The sequence below is a fragment of the Rana temporaria genome, chromosome 2 (genome assembly GCF_905171775.1).
Source record: "Rana temporaria chromosome 2, aRanTem1.1, whole genome shotgun sequence".
Lineage (NCBI taxonomy): Eukaryota > Metazoa > Chordata > Amphibia > Anura > Ranidae > Rana > Rana temporaria.
Window position 1 is genome coordinate 346,527,514 of NC_053490.1, and position 16,457 is coordinate 346,543,970.

Here is a 16,457-nt window from a genome sequence, read left to right on the forward strand (position 1 = left end):
CCAACCCACGTCTGGGCAGGGGCATACAGGTACGTCAATGTGCCTGTCCGTGCCATTCTGCCGACGTAAATGTACATGCGGCAGTCCGGAAGTGGTTAAGCCCGCGTGCGCATGAGGCCCAATGTGACCGTTTATACATAGAAAGAGGAAACTATACAGAGCACAGGCCTTTATCCACTTGCCGACCGCGCCATAACAAAAATACTGCTACAGCGCGGTCGAGTTATTCTGAAGACCCGGCGCATCACAGATCGCGGTAAATTGCCGCTGATAGTGGCCGTTTACCACGTGATCGCTCCGTCAAATGACGGAGCGATCACTTGTAAACAAACCGGCGTCATTTGATGATGCCGGTTCCTCCCTCTCCTCTCTGTACCGTTCGGTACAGTGTGAGAGGAGGGGGGGGGGGAGCGGGTGTCAGCAGCAGCACTGACGGCTGGATCTGTGACAAATGCAGTCACAGATCCAGCCATCCATCCCAGCTCAGCTATCCCTGCGCAATACTCTGCAATACCCTGCGCAAAAAAAGCCTATATAATGTTTTGGGGTTCCATGTAATTTTCTAGCAAATAAATTATGATTTTTCCATGTAGGAGAGAAATGTCAGAATTGGTCTGGGTGCTCCAGAACGCCTGATGGTGCTCCCTGCATGTTGGGTCTCTCTATGTGGCCACGCTGTGTAAAAGTCTCACATGTGTGGTATCGCCATACTCGGGAGGAATAGCAGAATGTGTTTTGGGGTGTAATTTGTGGTATGCATATGCTGTGTGTGAGAAATAACCCGCTAATATGACAAACTAGATTTTTTTTTTTTACAGAATTTTCAATCGTTTTTCTTTTATAGCGCAAAAAAAAAAAAAACCCAGAGGTGATCAAATACCACCAAAAGAAAGCTCTATTTGTGTGAAAAAAAGGACAAAAATTTCAAATGGGTACAATGTTGTATGACTGAGTAATTGTCATTCAAATTGTGAGAGCACCGAAAGCTGAAAATTGGTCTGGTGAGGAAGGGGGTTTAAGTGCCCAGTGGTCAAGAGGTTAAATATAATAATATACTCCTAGTAACTCAGTAAATGGGTTTGTACTGTGGCTGCAGTGAATTGCAAAAAGCCAAAAATACTGTAAAATGAGCAGACCTTAGCACTGTTGCAGTGTTTCTTGGTTAGCTTTATGTTTGACCTTCTAAATCTTTCATCGTACAGTATCCTACACCAGATCGTACAATTAGAATCATAGTAACTATTATACAGAACAGACATAACATTATACTGCACACAGATTTGCAAAAAAAAAAAAAAATATATTAAAACCCACCTTAATTTTATTTGAAATTTTTTTATTTATTTTTTATATATAAAACAAAAAGGGAGATTAGGTAACATACCGCATTCCCATCGCTGTCTATCCTGTTATGAGAAGAATGAAGCCCAAGCAACTGCTGCGAAGAGGTAGAAGCTGACATTGTGGCAGTGATAACTGATTTTAACAGTACCTACAAAAGGGAAAAAAAAAAAAAAGGTACAGCATTACCATGATTTACAACCAACAAATTTAATTATAAATTATGTCTAGTAGAGGTGCAGGATTCGGGATAAAATAAGATAAAATAAGAATCACAATTTGTTTGCTTAGAATAACGATCACGATTCAACGTAACATCTTTCACATTATACAAAATAATTATAAATTGGAAGTGTAATTTTTTTCACAAAAATTAGTATGAAAGACTGTTGTGCAACTACAGTGTGACAAAATATTGCAACGACCATTTTATTCTGTAGGGTCTCTGCTTAGATTTAAAACAAAATGTACGTATGTATGTACGCGCACACGCACACACGCACACACACACACACACACACACACACACACTTTATATAAAGAATTATTATAGCAAAAAATACTGGATTTTAACTTTTAAGCAACAAGTGTCAGAAAAAAAGCTTTGTCTAACCATCCGAGTGGTTAAACTAACCTCCTTTACAGATCAAAGTTCATCCTTTTAATCTGGTAAATTAACAATGATATAATGAGATTATATATATATATAACTACAAGTACCATGAGACATTGAAAGTGTTAGATAAATTAGATGCTTATTTTATAATCATTTATGAATGCTTGCAAAAGATTGCTTAGAAGAAGAAAGATTTCATGAATATAAAGAAAGTCTTAATTTTTAAGTGTTGAACGTTAGATGACCTCTCTGCTTCATGACAAGTTTACACAAGTGTTCTTGAAAGTGTATTAGGATAGATCATTTTAAAGCGGGGGTTCACCCTTAGAGGGCACTTTTCCCCCTTCGCTTCCTGCTCGTTATTACTAGGGGAATCGGCAATTTATTTTAAAATATGTGCAGTACTTACCCGTTTACGAGACGCATCCTCTCCGTCGCTTCCGGGTATGGGCTTCGGGAATGGGCGGTCCTTCTTGATTGACAGGTTTCCGAGAGGCTTCCGACGGTCGCATCCATCGCGTCACGATTTTTCGAAAGAAGCCGAACGTCGGTGCGCAGGCGCAGTATAGAGCCGCACCGACGTTCGGCTTCTTTCGGCTACGAGTGACGCGATGGATGCGACCGTCGGAAGCCTCTCGGAAGAATGTCAATCAAGAAGGAACGCCCGCTCCCGAAGACCCATACCCGGAAGCGACGGAAGAAGATGCAGCTCGAAAACGGGTAAGTACTGCACCTATTTTAATATAAATAGCCGATTCCCCTAGACCGAACGAGCAGGAAGCTAAGGGGAGATTTTTTTTTTTTTTTTAAATGGGTGAACTCCCGCTTTAAGTTTACTAATTAGAAATGAAACATTATGACAGAAGTTGAATTATAGCCTGTAAGATAAGCACCATCAAGGATAAGTGATACAAGTGGTTTAAAATATTTATGTGGAATATGGGACAGTTATGTACAGTACATTAAAGGAAAAAAATATTTTGCCTAAAATTCATGTCTGCAAGGTAGACCGACAGAATAGTGTAATGATTCTGTTAAAAAAACAAGTAAATATCTATAAAATTCCTTCATCTATATCACCTCCAGCGTTCTAGTTTCTGTTCTCTCATTCAATTCCGGGTTTGCGGCGCTCGTTCATGCAAGAACTACATTTCCCAGTATGCATTGCGGCACGCCCAGTAATTCACACCTCCTTGAAGTCTCCAACACGTAGAGAGCGTCCTGCCACACAGATGTAGTTCCCAGGAGGGGGCGAGCACGTCACGGACCACCGCACCGACCACCTTTACGGTGGTGAGCAACAGACAAGCACGAAGTGAACAGAACAGAGAAGAAATAGAGCAACTTCTGAGCAAAAACGAACAATGAGGAAGTGAAAAGAGGAATGTCTGCAGGTAAAGGATGCTTATTATGAAAAAAATATGTTTTCCTTTACAACCCGCTTTAAGTTTAAGTTTAAAAGGGTCAAACAAAGGTCTGCTTGTGCCCTCATTAAAACTGTTACATACAGGGGTGTGACCCGAAGTTATCCTGCATGGAAGCCTGAGGTCTTAGCTCTTCCCTAGCCCACAGCTCTACGGCCTTTTTGGGGGACTTCACCTGTTTCCAGAGGATCATCCCAGCCTCCTCCCAGGTCCTCAGGGACCTTCAAGGGCATTTTCCGCCATCCCCTATGCCATGCCGCGGGGCGGCCAAGATGGCGCCGGCATCCTCCATACTCGTCAGGCTCCCCGTCTCCAGCCCATCCACAGAGCCCACCAGACTCTTCATGGGGACCGACTGGACCGCATCCCTCGACACTAGGAGCAGCGAGTCCACCCCTGCCCCAAGTCTCTCAGGCAGCATGACCCCCAGCACGCTCCACTAGGCCTCACTGCAGCCACCGACACAGTGCTCCAAGGCCTTTCCGCGGCTGCGGTGCATGGCCTCGGATCTGGGCCTGTCGGCAGGAGGCCCTAACTTTCCTACCCCATCTGTTACCTCAGAGGACTCCCCCCCCCCACCTTAACACACCTGGGCCCCTCACAGACTGGGCACCATGAAGGACTTATGCCTCAGCAAGCACACCACCCTGCTCTCGCCCCCCTTCTCCAACCACAATATCGCCATGGAGACCCCATATCAGATGTGTGGGGGGCAGACCATAAGATCTCTTATGTCCAGGCAGCCAACTCCCCAGCCTTGGCCCATACGGAGGGGCAGACCCCAGCATAGTCTGACCAGCAGGACCCCCAGATGCGGCCCTGGGCACCAGCCCAAACCACGGCCCCCCCTCGACAGTGATCCACTACACTGAGGATTTGTACACTTTCTGGGATGCCATGGAGATTCCTGTCCCCCACCTCCAAGAATAGGACTTGGGGGCTACACCACCACCACCCATGGTTTGGAAGAATGTCCCCCCGACCAAACGCTCCCGGGACTCCCCCCGCAGACCAGCTAAGCTCAAAACATGGCTGACGGATGTTGGCCCCTGCTTCCTTACCAGCCATGGCTATGGCATGTACACATGTTTTTCACTCTCCTGACCCACCCATCAGCCTCATTTGCGATCACCCTTTAATTGAGCGCTTCTTACTGAAGACTTGAGTGGTAAATCTTCCGATCACTAGTCCCGCCATAGGTTCACCCTACTAGAGTTCCGTTGTTACTCTTTTGTAACTTGTGGTTATTGATCGCTACAGTTCTCCATGTCCCCCCAGCCTGGCTCCTTTTGGGCCCTGGTCGGGAGGACTTATTAGAACTTCTTGGGCCCCGGGTGGTGCAGAGCACTCAGGGCTTCATTGCACAGTGTATTTCTGCCTATTATGGGTCCAATGTTAATGGTTTTTTTTTTGTTTCTGCTCTCTTCTCCACCCCTACCTCCCTGGCTCGGCCCCTGCTCCTGGCGGACGTCCGGACCTTTCCTGTGAATGGGCATCCTTCCCTCCTAGGCGCTGTGACGGTATCGGTATGATATCCCCGTCAACGTTCCCTTCTTCCCATAACGAAAATCACCCCAATATTCCACGAGGAGGGATATCCCTGGAATCGCCCAGAAAGCCACACATGAGACCAGCTTACTGCTTGAACAACACAGAGTTTTAATCGCAAGAGCCAGAGCTTATATGTGGTTACAACTGTTACAATGACAAATCTCGGCCCCCCCTCACACAGTGGGGGTTTTCAATACAGATCCTTTGAACTAAGGATATTTCTTTGAACTACTCAGTAGCTAGCCGGTTCGGCACCGCATATAGAGAGATAATTATCACAATGAAGCAATCAGCATAATTAACATGAGCCACTTGTCTAATCACAGTAACCAGTACACACAGGGCTAGAACAATTAACATTTGAAACAGGACTGGCTGCAGAAGAGTAACTACAATTAACAGCCTTAAACAAGCAGGGAGGATTAAACTGAAGCATATAGGTAAAAAGTCCATCACAATGGCCCCCCTTCTTCTCCCTGCTCCGGAAAAGCCGGTTGGACCTCTCCTGGTCCAATAGGGTTGACGGGTTCAGAGCTTTTAGTCCGAGGTTAACTCCGTTTGGCATGACTGACCTCCCTTGGCAACTGCTTCAGACTCAGGTATGCCACCGGGTCGTCAGATCACACGCCGGTCAGTCCCCAAGTCTTTGTGCGATCTGCAAAGTCACCAGAAGTCAGTGTGAAGACGGCGAATGGGTCTGTGCGCTGCCGTCTAGGTGTCCCGCTATGGGAGGAGCAGGTTATGGCTCTGAAGTGACAGTCACAGGAGATTCATAAAAAGAAAAAGTTATATTTGTTGAAATGCTGTAGCACTGGTGCTCAGAGTCCGGGGGGGGGGGGGGGGGGAGAGGGGACTCAGAGCCCCATAAGGTCAGCCACCCCCTGCTCCCTCCGCAGCCGCAGGTTCTCCTCTTTGAGCCTCTCCAGCTCCATCTCCAGTTCATGGAGCCTGGGGGGGTCAGCCTGCTGTGACCTCAGGTGGTTGTTCTCCTCCTCCATGCGGCTTATGCACTCCTCCAGCTCTATGTACTCACGGATCAGATCCTGCTTGCTCATGTCTTGCAGGCTCTCCACGTGGTCCTTCATCATCAGGAACTGGGTGGTGGTGTAAGGGGCCACCGGTGGGCCCTTGGCGAACATCTCGGCCCGCATCTGGGGCGCCCGCTGCGATTCCATCTCCTCCAGTCGCTTCTTCTCCTCCCAGGTCCGCTGGTTATATGACTTCCAGGACCTCTTCTTCTTGGAGGGTAGCTGGCGGTGCCTCTTTCTGCCCAGCTCCCTCCAAGGCCCCTCCGGCTCATGGCGGTCGCCCATGACCAGCTGACAATGGTGTTCCCTGTTGTCCGTAATAACAGATTGTACCATGAGGGCTTCGTAAGGGGTGCCCAATGGTTCTTCCTGACCCAGCTCCTGGGGATCCCAAGCCGAGTCTACACAATGGGCTGCTGCTGGTGAGCGGTACCCAGGTTGAGACCAATTTGACCTGGTGTTGTCATTCATGGGGAAATTCTGCTTGAAGTGACCCAACTGTTTGCACCGGAAGCAGCGTTGTTCGTTGTCCTCCTGGCGTGGGTAGCGAGGGCTAGATGTCATCGGTCTGTTAGGCGGTTGGTATCTAGCGGCTGGTGGGTGTGAGGGCGCCGTTGGTTGTGGAGGTTGTACCCGTGGTGTGACCTGGTTTGTCTTGCGAGTATCCGCATATTCATCCGCCAACTTCGCGGCCTCTGGTAGAGTCATGGGCCTGCGATCTCTCACCCAATCTTTGACGTCCGTCTGGATGTGATTGTAAAATTGCTCCAGGAGCATTAGTTGCAAAATGTCCTCTGCGGTGGTGGCCTGGCTGCTGTTAACCCAGTTAGAGGCTGACAGGGACAGCTGGCATGCCCATTCTGCGTAAGAGTCTTTCGTGGTTTTGCGCGAGTCCCTGAACTTCTGTCGGTGGGACTCTGGGGTTACTGCATAACGAGCCAGGAGCGCTTCTTTAACCCTGGCGTAGCTATGGATATCCTGATCTGGCACGGTCCGGAAAGCATCAGAAGCTTTGCCTGACAGTTTGCCTGACAATATTGCAACCCAGTCTCTTCTAGCTATTCGGTGCAGGTTACATTGTCGCTCAAAATCCGCCAGGAAGTTATCAATCTCACAGTCCTTTTCATCAAAAGCTTTAAAAGCGCTAAACGGAATCTTCCTTGCGTCTGCTGTGCTGTACTCACTGTTCGTAGAAGGTGCGGCTGCTTGTTGGACTGCTGCCAGTTTTAACTGTAGCTCTGCGTCTCTTATTTGTTTATCCTTCTGTAGTTCTGCGTCCCTTATTTCTTTAGCCTCCTGTAGCTCTGCGTCTCTTATTTGTTTGGCCTCCTCCGCTAACAGGTCCATCACTTTCAGCACCACATCCGGCGTTGGGTTTTGGGCCAAACCACGCTAGCTTCTCTCTCATTAGCTTGTTGGCCGGCGATTCCTCCTCCTGAATCACTGGTGTCTCCATCTCTTGTACTGCTGGCGTTGCTGCAATCACGTCCTCCTGGTCTAGCTCCATTAATTCTGCTATGATGACCCGCTTGGTTTTGTTGCTAGCAATCCTTCCACGAACTTCCAGTAGTTCTTTCAGTGTATTTCTTTTAAGCAGGGTGTAGCAGCCTTCCATTCACTGTTCCCAGTGTCTGCTTGGAATCCGGGTGTGAAGGGGAATAGAAGGGAAGATCCCGCTGCTGCCAACCAATTTGTGACGGTATCGGTATGATATCCCCGTCAACGTTCCCTTCTTCCCATAACGAAAATCACCCCAATATTCCACGAGGAGGGATATCCCTGGAATCGCCCAGAAAGCCACACATGAGACCAGCTTACTGCTTGAACAACACAGAGTTTTAATCGCAAGAGCCAGAGCTTATATGTGGTTACAACTGTTACAATGACAAATCTCGGCCCCCCCTCACACAGTGGGGGGTCTTCAATACAGATCCTTTGAACTAAGGATATTTCTTTGAACTACTCAGTAGCTAGCCGGTTCGGCACCGCATATAGAGAGATAATTATCACAATGAAGCAATCAGCATAATTAACATGAGCCACTTGTCTAATCACAGTAACCAGTACACACAGGGCTAGAACAATTAACATTTGAAACAGGACTGGCTGCAGAAGAGTAACTACAATTAACAGCCTTAAACAAGCAGGGAGGATTAAACTGAAGCATATAGGTAAAAAGTCCATCACAGGCGCTAAGGCATCTTCGCAGTTGGATTAGATGAGTATCTTCTTGTATGCACACACCCATGACCATGGCTAAGATCATGTCACATAATGTTCACTGCCTAAACTCAAACAGGAAGAGGCATCTTGCGTTGAGGGAGCTCAGGCATTCTAGGGCGGATTTTGTTCTGTTTCAGGAGACGCACTTCATCAAAAGGAGACTCCTTCACTTTCGCTTTCAGACAATACCCTCAGGTTTACCAGGTGTTTAACCCCTGTAAGCGGGCGGGAGTAGCCATTCTTTTTAAGTGCAGTACCCCGTTCACGTGCTCCGAAACGTTTGTTGATCCGCGGGATCACTACACTACACACTACATTCTATGGGGTCACTGGCAGATGTAGGCTATTACACTATGTGACCTACACGCTCCCAAAACCCACCAGATCCACTTGCTCACTAGAGTGTTTGTGCGTCTGTTCCGGACACCTAATGAATACATGATTGTTAGCGGGGACTTTTAACTTGTCCCAGTCGGTGGTCATGGACCGCCATGTGCTGAACCCTACGGATCCACAAACTCAAGACTAGGGGTGCAACGGATCGAAAAACTCACGGATCGGATCGATCCTCGGATCAGGAGTCACGGATCGGATCATTTTTCGGATCAGCAAAAAATAAAAAAAAAAGACTAATCTTGTTACACCCAACAGAGTTTTAGATTCAGTTATTTTCAACACAAAATATAGTTTACATGTTAAATTTTAAAAGCCGCAGCAAACCTTACATGTTTGAAAATCAGAGGTGTTCTGTCACATTAGCAAACATGTAAGGTTTGCTGCGGCTTTTAAAATTTAACATGTAAACAGTATATACGTATGTGAGATTTTATATAAATATACACAGTTTTTTTTTTTTTTTTGCAAATTTGTAAACTTAATTTTCTTTTAAAAAAATTGCCCAAAACCTTTTATGGCTTCATTTCAAGCTCTATAACTGCTCCTGGGCTACATCACTGACCTGTGCCATCCTTCCTATCCACCTGGTCTGTTTGCAGGAGAAGTTTAATCAGTGTGCAGGCAGATTGCATGGAGTGTGCGTCACAGTGTATTTTACAGTGGAAGCCAAGGCACCGGAATGAAGACACATGTCAGCAGAGATGATTCCCAGAGCGCGCCAAGTAAGCCAGCCAATCCGGGCAGCTCATCACGCGGGCCAATCAGGTGCAGAGACCGGACATCCCATCCAACCAATCACAGCCGATCTGTGATTGGTTGGGGTGGAGCAAGAAGCTCCGGAGCTAGGCCGAAGCCGGGGACTTTCCTACGGCCGAGGCTCCGGAGCGCTCCGCGGATCGCCTAGTGTGCCGATCCGAACGGGGTGACCCGTTCGGATCACGGATCGGTGACGATCCGTTGCACCCCTACTCAAGACCATAGGTACTCAAACAATTTTATCATCTTACTAGACGCTATGCCCAATTTAACGCTTGGCAGGCCCTCCACTCTGGGGATAGGCAGTTCACGTTCTACTCTGCCCCACACCGCATGCACTCCCGCATAGACTACTTTTTCGTCAATAATCCCACCCTCCGTGTCACTAGGGATGCCCAGATCCTACCAATCTCCTGGTCCAACCACGCCCCTGTGGTTAAGACCCTCGATATAGGTGCCCCTAATCGCAAACCTTGCCAATGGAAGTTGAATTTCCTACTCCAATACAGTCCCTCCAAAATGGAACTAAACATTGCAGCACTACTTTCTTGAAAATGACACCCCCAATATCTCCCCTTCCACTCTTTGGGAGGCCCACAAGGCTGTCCTCCGGGGGCGCTGTATGGCAATCTTGGCCATTAAAAAAGGATGCAAGAGCATTTAAGCTGCAAGCTGAAAGGGACCTCACCATCCCTATCCCTTCTAAAAAGTATTGTTTGCGAACAACACTTCGAGACCTGGCCCTGGGCCAGGTGGAGAAGGCGCTCCTTAGGCTGAAACAAATTTATTATGACAAAAGAAACAAAGCCCACTCTTTGTTAGCATGCAAACTGTCAGAATGTTCCCACATGACCCCCCCTAATCAGACTCCTGGGCTTCTCTCTCACCCCCAAGACATAGCTCATACCTTCGAGGAGTTCTATACGACCCTATACAGCGACCCTGAAATTCCCCATGAGCCACCCCCTCCCCTGACCGACTGCTTACACCAGTATCTGGAACGCAGTGGAATTCCCAAACTTCAGGCGTCAGACCTTCTTTGCCTTAATGCCTCCATTACAGTGGAGGAATTGACGGCCACCATCAAGACCCTGCCCACACAAATCCCGTGGCCCGGACGGCATCCCCTATGAATACTACAAAGCTTTCCTCCCCATTCTCCTACCGCATATGTGTAAACTGTTCAATACCTTCTGCCAGTTTACCCCAATTCCCTGAGATATACAAAGGTTGTTTCTCACGTTGATTCCCAAACCTGACAAAGACCCTTCCCTGTGTGCTAGCTACAAGCCGATAGCACGCTTAAACGCAGACCTTAAAATATTCACCAAGCTCCCATCGATGCTTTTGAATATGATACTGCCCTCCTTGATCCATAAGGACCAGGTGGGCTTCATCCCCTTCCGACAAGCGAGGGACAACACGAGGCGGGTTATTGACCTGAGAGATGTGGCGAATAGAGATGGCCTAGAATCACTAGCACTCAGTCTGGACGCGGAAAAGGCCTTTGACTGCCTTAGCTGCTCTTTCCCGTTCGTCACGTTGAAACACATGGGGGTTTCCAGGGGGCCTTTTAATGGGCCATCCACCACCTATACACTAATCCTACATCCCAGGTTAAGACTCCTTTTGCTCAGTCTCCCTCTTTTACGACGCTAATGGGACCCGCCAGGGATGCCTACTGTCGCCACTATTTGCCTGGTGTGTGGAGGCCCTGTCGTCCATTCGTAGAAATCCAGTTAGCCACGGGGTCCCACTGCGGGGTAGGGAGTTTAAACTACCACTTTGACATACTCACCCTGACCCAGCCCAGGATCTCACTGCCCAACTTACACGCTGAACACGACCTATACAAATCCCTCTCTGGCTATAAAATAAATGCGGCTAAATCAGAGGCTCTCTATTAACATCCCAGCAGCAGAAGTTCAACACTTGCAGCAGTAGTGCTTCCCTTTCCACTGGAAGACGGCAGCCCTGAAATATTTGGGGGTTCAGATCACCCCATCTTATGCTACATTTTACCAGGCTAACTTCCCCCCCCTCTTTCGATCCATAAGAGACCTCCTACAGAAATGCAAGGTCCACCACATATCTCTCCTAGGAAGGGTGGCCTTTGTGAAGATCCTTCCCAAACGCCTCTATCTCTTCCAGACATTACCAATCCCAATTCCATATGCAGACTTGAGGAAACTCCAGGCGGATTTGGTGCGATTTGTCTGGAACTACAGGAAGCATAGTGTCCCACACGGTCCCGATGGCGTCTCGTTCCGACAGGGGATTGGGGTTTCCTGGCCCAACTAAATACTACCAGATATTCTCTTGCACCCACAAACCCAAACAGTTTTCTCTGGAATGTGAACGCGGAGGTGGATTCGTGCCGACTCCTAGGACCTTAGCTCCACCTTAGGACGCTTTGTCGCAGACCGTGTCGCGCACATAGCCTGGGCTCGGACAGATCTCTTTTGACCTCCTTCCTTTATAACCAGAGGAAGCCTGGCGGTCTCACTCATCAGATGTCTTCGCCCTGGGCGACACGGGACCTATTCCACTTGGTGGATCCTATATCACGCAAGATGCTCTCATTTTCTGAACGTTAAAAAAAAAAAAATTGATCTGCCCCGCCAGGTGTTTTAGGAGTATTTCAAAATATGACACTACACACAATCTTTTGCCCAACGAATCTCCAATTTTCAGATCCAACCCCATTTGAAAAACTGGTATTGGAGGGATCTGCATGCCGAGGTCCAATTTCCGACATATACCAGCTGTTAAACTCTTACTCCATCCCCACACAGTGTAAGCATGCGTATATGCTTCGCTGGGAAAAGGTGCTAGGGGAGGAGATCCCAGAGGCGACATGGCAGACGATCTGGTCCCAGGCAGCAAAAAGCTCTTTTTGCAAGCTCTACAAGGAGACCACCTACAAGAGTTTGGTACCCAACACCGGATGTTCTCCACGCTATCCATTTCTCCAGCTCGGATAGGTGTTGGCACTGTCAGGGAGCCAAGGGGACCCTGTACCATATCTACTGGACCTGCCACAAGATAGTGCCTTTTTGGACAAAAACACAGCTCTTCCTTACCCGTCTTTTGGGAGTACCGGTTCCCAGGACCCCAAAATTATTCCTACTAGGAGTTTCACCTATGCAAATTCTCAAATGTTCCAAAAAATTACTTGGACATGTTTTGTTGGCTGTGAGGTGCCTGGTTGCTCTCCATTGGAAGCGAAAATCCCCACCCTCCCAGGCTGATCTGTATACTAGAATAAAAGACAGAGCTGATGAAAAAAAAAGACAGCCAGATTGCAGGATAGACTGGAAATGCATGACAAGGTCTGGGAGGAATGGCATCAGCGAGAGGATCCGCCCTGAGCTGATGGTCAGGCACCCCCTACCCCCCCCCCCCCCCCCCCCCCCCATCTCTCTGTTATCTGCAGTTTCCTTTTTTTATTTCACATTTTTTTCTCTTTTTCCTTTTCCTTTTTTTCCCTCTACCTCTTTTTTGGATTTTGTTGTTGTTTTCAGCAGATTTTAAGGTTTAGCAGTTTCTATGTGGTGAAGCCCGCAGGGACCCCCTGCTGTCTGTTTTGTGAACTACTGTTCTTTGTTATACACTGGCTCTTATTGCTGTTATGCTCAAGTTTTTGCATCACAGTGCCAACTTACAATAAAAATTGTCATTTGAAAAAAAAAAAAAAAAAAACTGTTACATACAACACATATGGTGGGGTTATTGAAAGATCATTCTCCCAAAAGTCATAAATCTGTTATCCTTGAAGTTGGTGAAGTCTTATCAGGATGAGGAGGGTTTGATCTAACACAGCTTTGTGCCAAAATGTCTCTACACAGGTGTTTTTAATTGAAAAAAACAGTTATAAAATCACATTAATGAATATATAGGAATTCTGTGAATAATTAAGTTTGTCTTAATCTTAGCAATCAATCATATCTAGGAGAGATGGCTAAGATAAGGCTTGTAAAAGGCAAATAAATGCAAGTTTTACAATTGTTAGACCAGTGGTTCTCAACCCTCTAGTGTCATGACACCTTGATAAAATTGCCCAAGTTGTGGGGACCCCTAACAGTAAAATTATTTTTGAAGCATGGGTTGTCCGCAGCCAAGGCAAGACAAGTAATTTGCGTCCCCACTCGATCCGAGTCCCTTCCACTCGTACAGTATTAAAACCCCTTATGGTACATTTTAGGATGTACCACTCTCTTTGATCTTCTTACTTTCCCTTTTATCTCTCTCTATCCTAATTTCTTCTCCCCATCTTTCTTGTTCTTTTTCTCCCTTTTTCTTTGTTCCTCCCCCTCTTTTCCTTTCCCTTCCAAGTATTCTCATTCCTTCTCTAACTCCTTGGTGGGGGGTGGGGTGAGTGGCAATGCTGGGGAGAGTTCTGAACAGCCAACTTAGGTGCTCTTGATCAAGGTCATCTGCTGATCTGAGAACTGCAGTGGGGACTTTTAATGGCAACTATAATCACAGGTAGTGTTCCTTACTGTGTCCCCGACTTTGGGGTCTCATAGCAGTGACACCTATGCCGAAATCAGGAGACTGGGTCTCCTCCAGACCCTCCTACTTCACATTCCTCACCAGTAAGCGGACCTCTAGTCTCTTCCCCCCAGCCATGCTGTGAACTGAATGGGTGGCTGCGAAGAGGCTTAGTTAGTGGTTGTGGGCTCTAGGAACAGCCCAGCTGGGCAGCCACAGCTCTAGGGATAGCCCTGGTGGGCGGCCGCAAAAAAAGGCTGGAAGAGCAGTGCAGGCTTCAGGAACAGCCCAGGATTCGGTGACCCCTGTCAAATCATCAATTGGCCCCCAGGTTGAGAATCACTGTATTAGTGAAGTCAGATAGAAGCTCATAAGGCTGAACTCTATGTATGCTGCCCTATTGCACGGGTCATATAGATCATAACCAGAGGGGAATTACCTGTATCAGGCTGACTGTCTATGCAGCCCTATTGCACGGGTTGCAGGCAGTCAGGACCAATAGGCAAACATCTGTCCTTTTGTTTTAACTTGTATGAGTCAATAAAGAAAACTTCTCAACTTGATCCAGGAGTGTGGTCTCAGGTGAATATCTCTCACAGAAAGACTGACAATCAGAGGCATGATGGATTTTTATTATTTTCACCACAGCTGGAGGGCTGAGGTGGCCTACACCTGGGCTAAGCAATGTTGTTTATAAACATCGCTATCAGCTTTTTTTTACAGCTGTGAGCAAGGAAATGCTCTGCACTTGTTGTTACATGAATCATGGAAATGTTGGATTAAGATCGTGTGGGGGGGTTACATGGCGATCAAATAAAAAAATGTTTTAACGTTTATTCAGGCAGCTCTAATGTGTAGGTACATGAAGTATTTACTAGAGGTCGACCGATATGGATTTTTCTCTGGCCGATGCCAATATTTAGAAATCGCGGCGGCCGATAGATGATGCAGATTTTTTAGGGCGGATATGTTACATCTCATAAAATCTAACAGTTAGAGCCCTTTCACACTGGGGCGTTTGTCAGGCGCTTTTGGGCTAAAAATAACACCTGTAAATTGCCTGCAAAAACGCCTCCCCTGCAGTCTCAGTGTGAAAGCCTGAGTGCTTTCACACCGAGGCGGTGCACATGCAGGACGTTAAAAAAAAAGTCCTGCAAGCAGCATCTTTGGAGCAGTGTATACCGCTCCTCCACCACTCCTGCCCATTGAAATGAATGGGCACCGCTGCCGAAGAGCCTGCAAAACGCTTCTGCAGTGGCGCTACACGAGAGCATTTAACCCCTTCATCGGCCGCTAGCTGGGATATAAGCAGCCCGCTAGCAGCCAAATAGTGCCACTAGAATGACAGTCTAATGTGAAAGTAGCGGAGTACCGCTGAATTTTTTTTTAAAAGTCAGCAGCTACAAATACTGCAGCTGTTGACTTTTAATATATGGATACTTACCTGTCCTGGGCACACGCGATGTCGGCACCCGAAGCCGATCTCTCCCTCCGGTGCTGCTGACGCCATCTTCGGTAAGGGAATCAAGAAGTGAAGCCTAACAGCTCCACTTCCTGGTTCCCTAATGTGCATGCACGCGCAAGTCACGCTGCGCAATCCCACTGGTCACTGCTGTCTACTGGGACCTTTGCGTCTCCCAGAAGACAGCGAGGGGCAGAGTAGGCACCAGATGTGGCATAGGTCACCACAGTGATCTATGCCCGGAAGAGGGAGCAAATACCTGGATTACACAGGCATCTGCTTCCTCCTCCCCCCTGAAAGGTACCAAAATGTGACACCGGGGGGGAATCCGAAGAGGAGAGAGACAGAGACAGATCTTAAAAACCAAAAAGTAATCAAAACTTTTGAAAAAAAGAAAAAAAAATATGGGCTAACTTTACTGTTTAGTTTTTTTTATTTGTGAATGTGTATTTTTTCCCAAAAAAATGCGTTTAAAGACCGCTGCGCAAATACCGTGTGACATAAAATATTGCAACAAATCGCTTTTTTATTTCCTAGGGTCTCTAATAAAAAAATATATATATATATATATATATGTTTGGGAGTTCTAAGTGATTTTCTAGAAGAAAATACATGATTTTTACTTGTAAGCAACAAGTGTCAAAAAAGTCTTTAAATGGTTAAACTGAGAACACTTCTACCCACGGAGTTCAGTTCATTGAAGTTTAAACATTGTGGTGTCCGTTTAAGAAGCAGTGAACAGCGGTGATCACCACTGATCACAGACCATAAACAGTTTATGAAACAGAGATAAATCAGGTGTTTGAACTTGTTCTACCGCCGATTATCTCCACACACAGAGAATCCTCAGACTGACACGATAACAGCCAGTTTATGAAGCTGTGATCTGAGCACAATTCACCATCTCAGAGCTGGTGAAGCGGGGAGTGAAGAGGGAATCCCGGGGGTTCTGAGGAGGAAGATTTTTTACTTCCTTCTACCTCATTCAGACCCCCCCCAACACTGTAACTATGTCCCACTGTAATATTTATGTGTATACATACATATTTCGTAAATAAATACACACACACACACACACATACACACACAGCTTTTTTTTTTCTCAGAAAATAGGTGCAGGAACTCAACCACAACCCCGTTCAGATTTCACAAACAGTAGAAGAGTC

General features: G+C 47.0%; 1 protein-coding gene across 1 annotated transcript in view; it reads right to left on the bottom strand.

Moving 5' to 3' along the window:
* Positions 1-16,457, bottom strand: part of MDM4 (MDM4 regulator of p53) — a 284,489-nt gene that overhangs the window by 235,029 nt on the left and 33,003 nt on the right. The window contains exon 2 of the mRNA XM_040337591.1: positions 1,385-1,492. Coding sequence (XP_040193525.1) covers positions 1,385-1,492 — 108 coding nt within the window. The remainder of the gene's footprint in view (positions 1-1,384; positions 1,493-16,457) is intronic.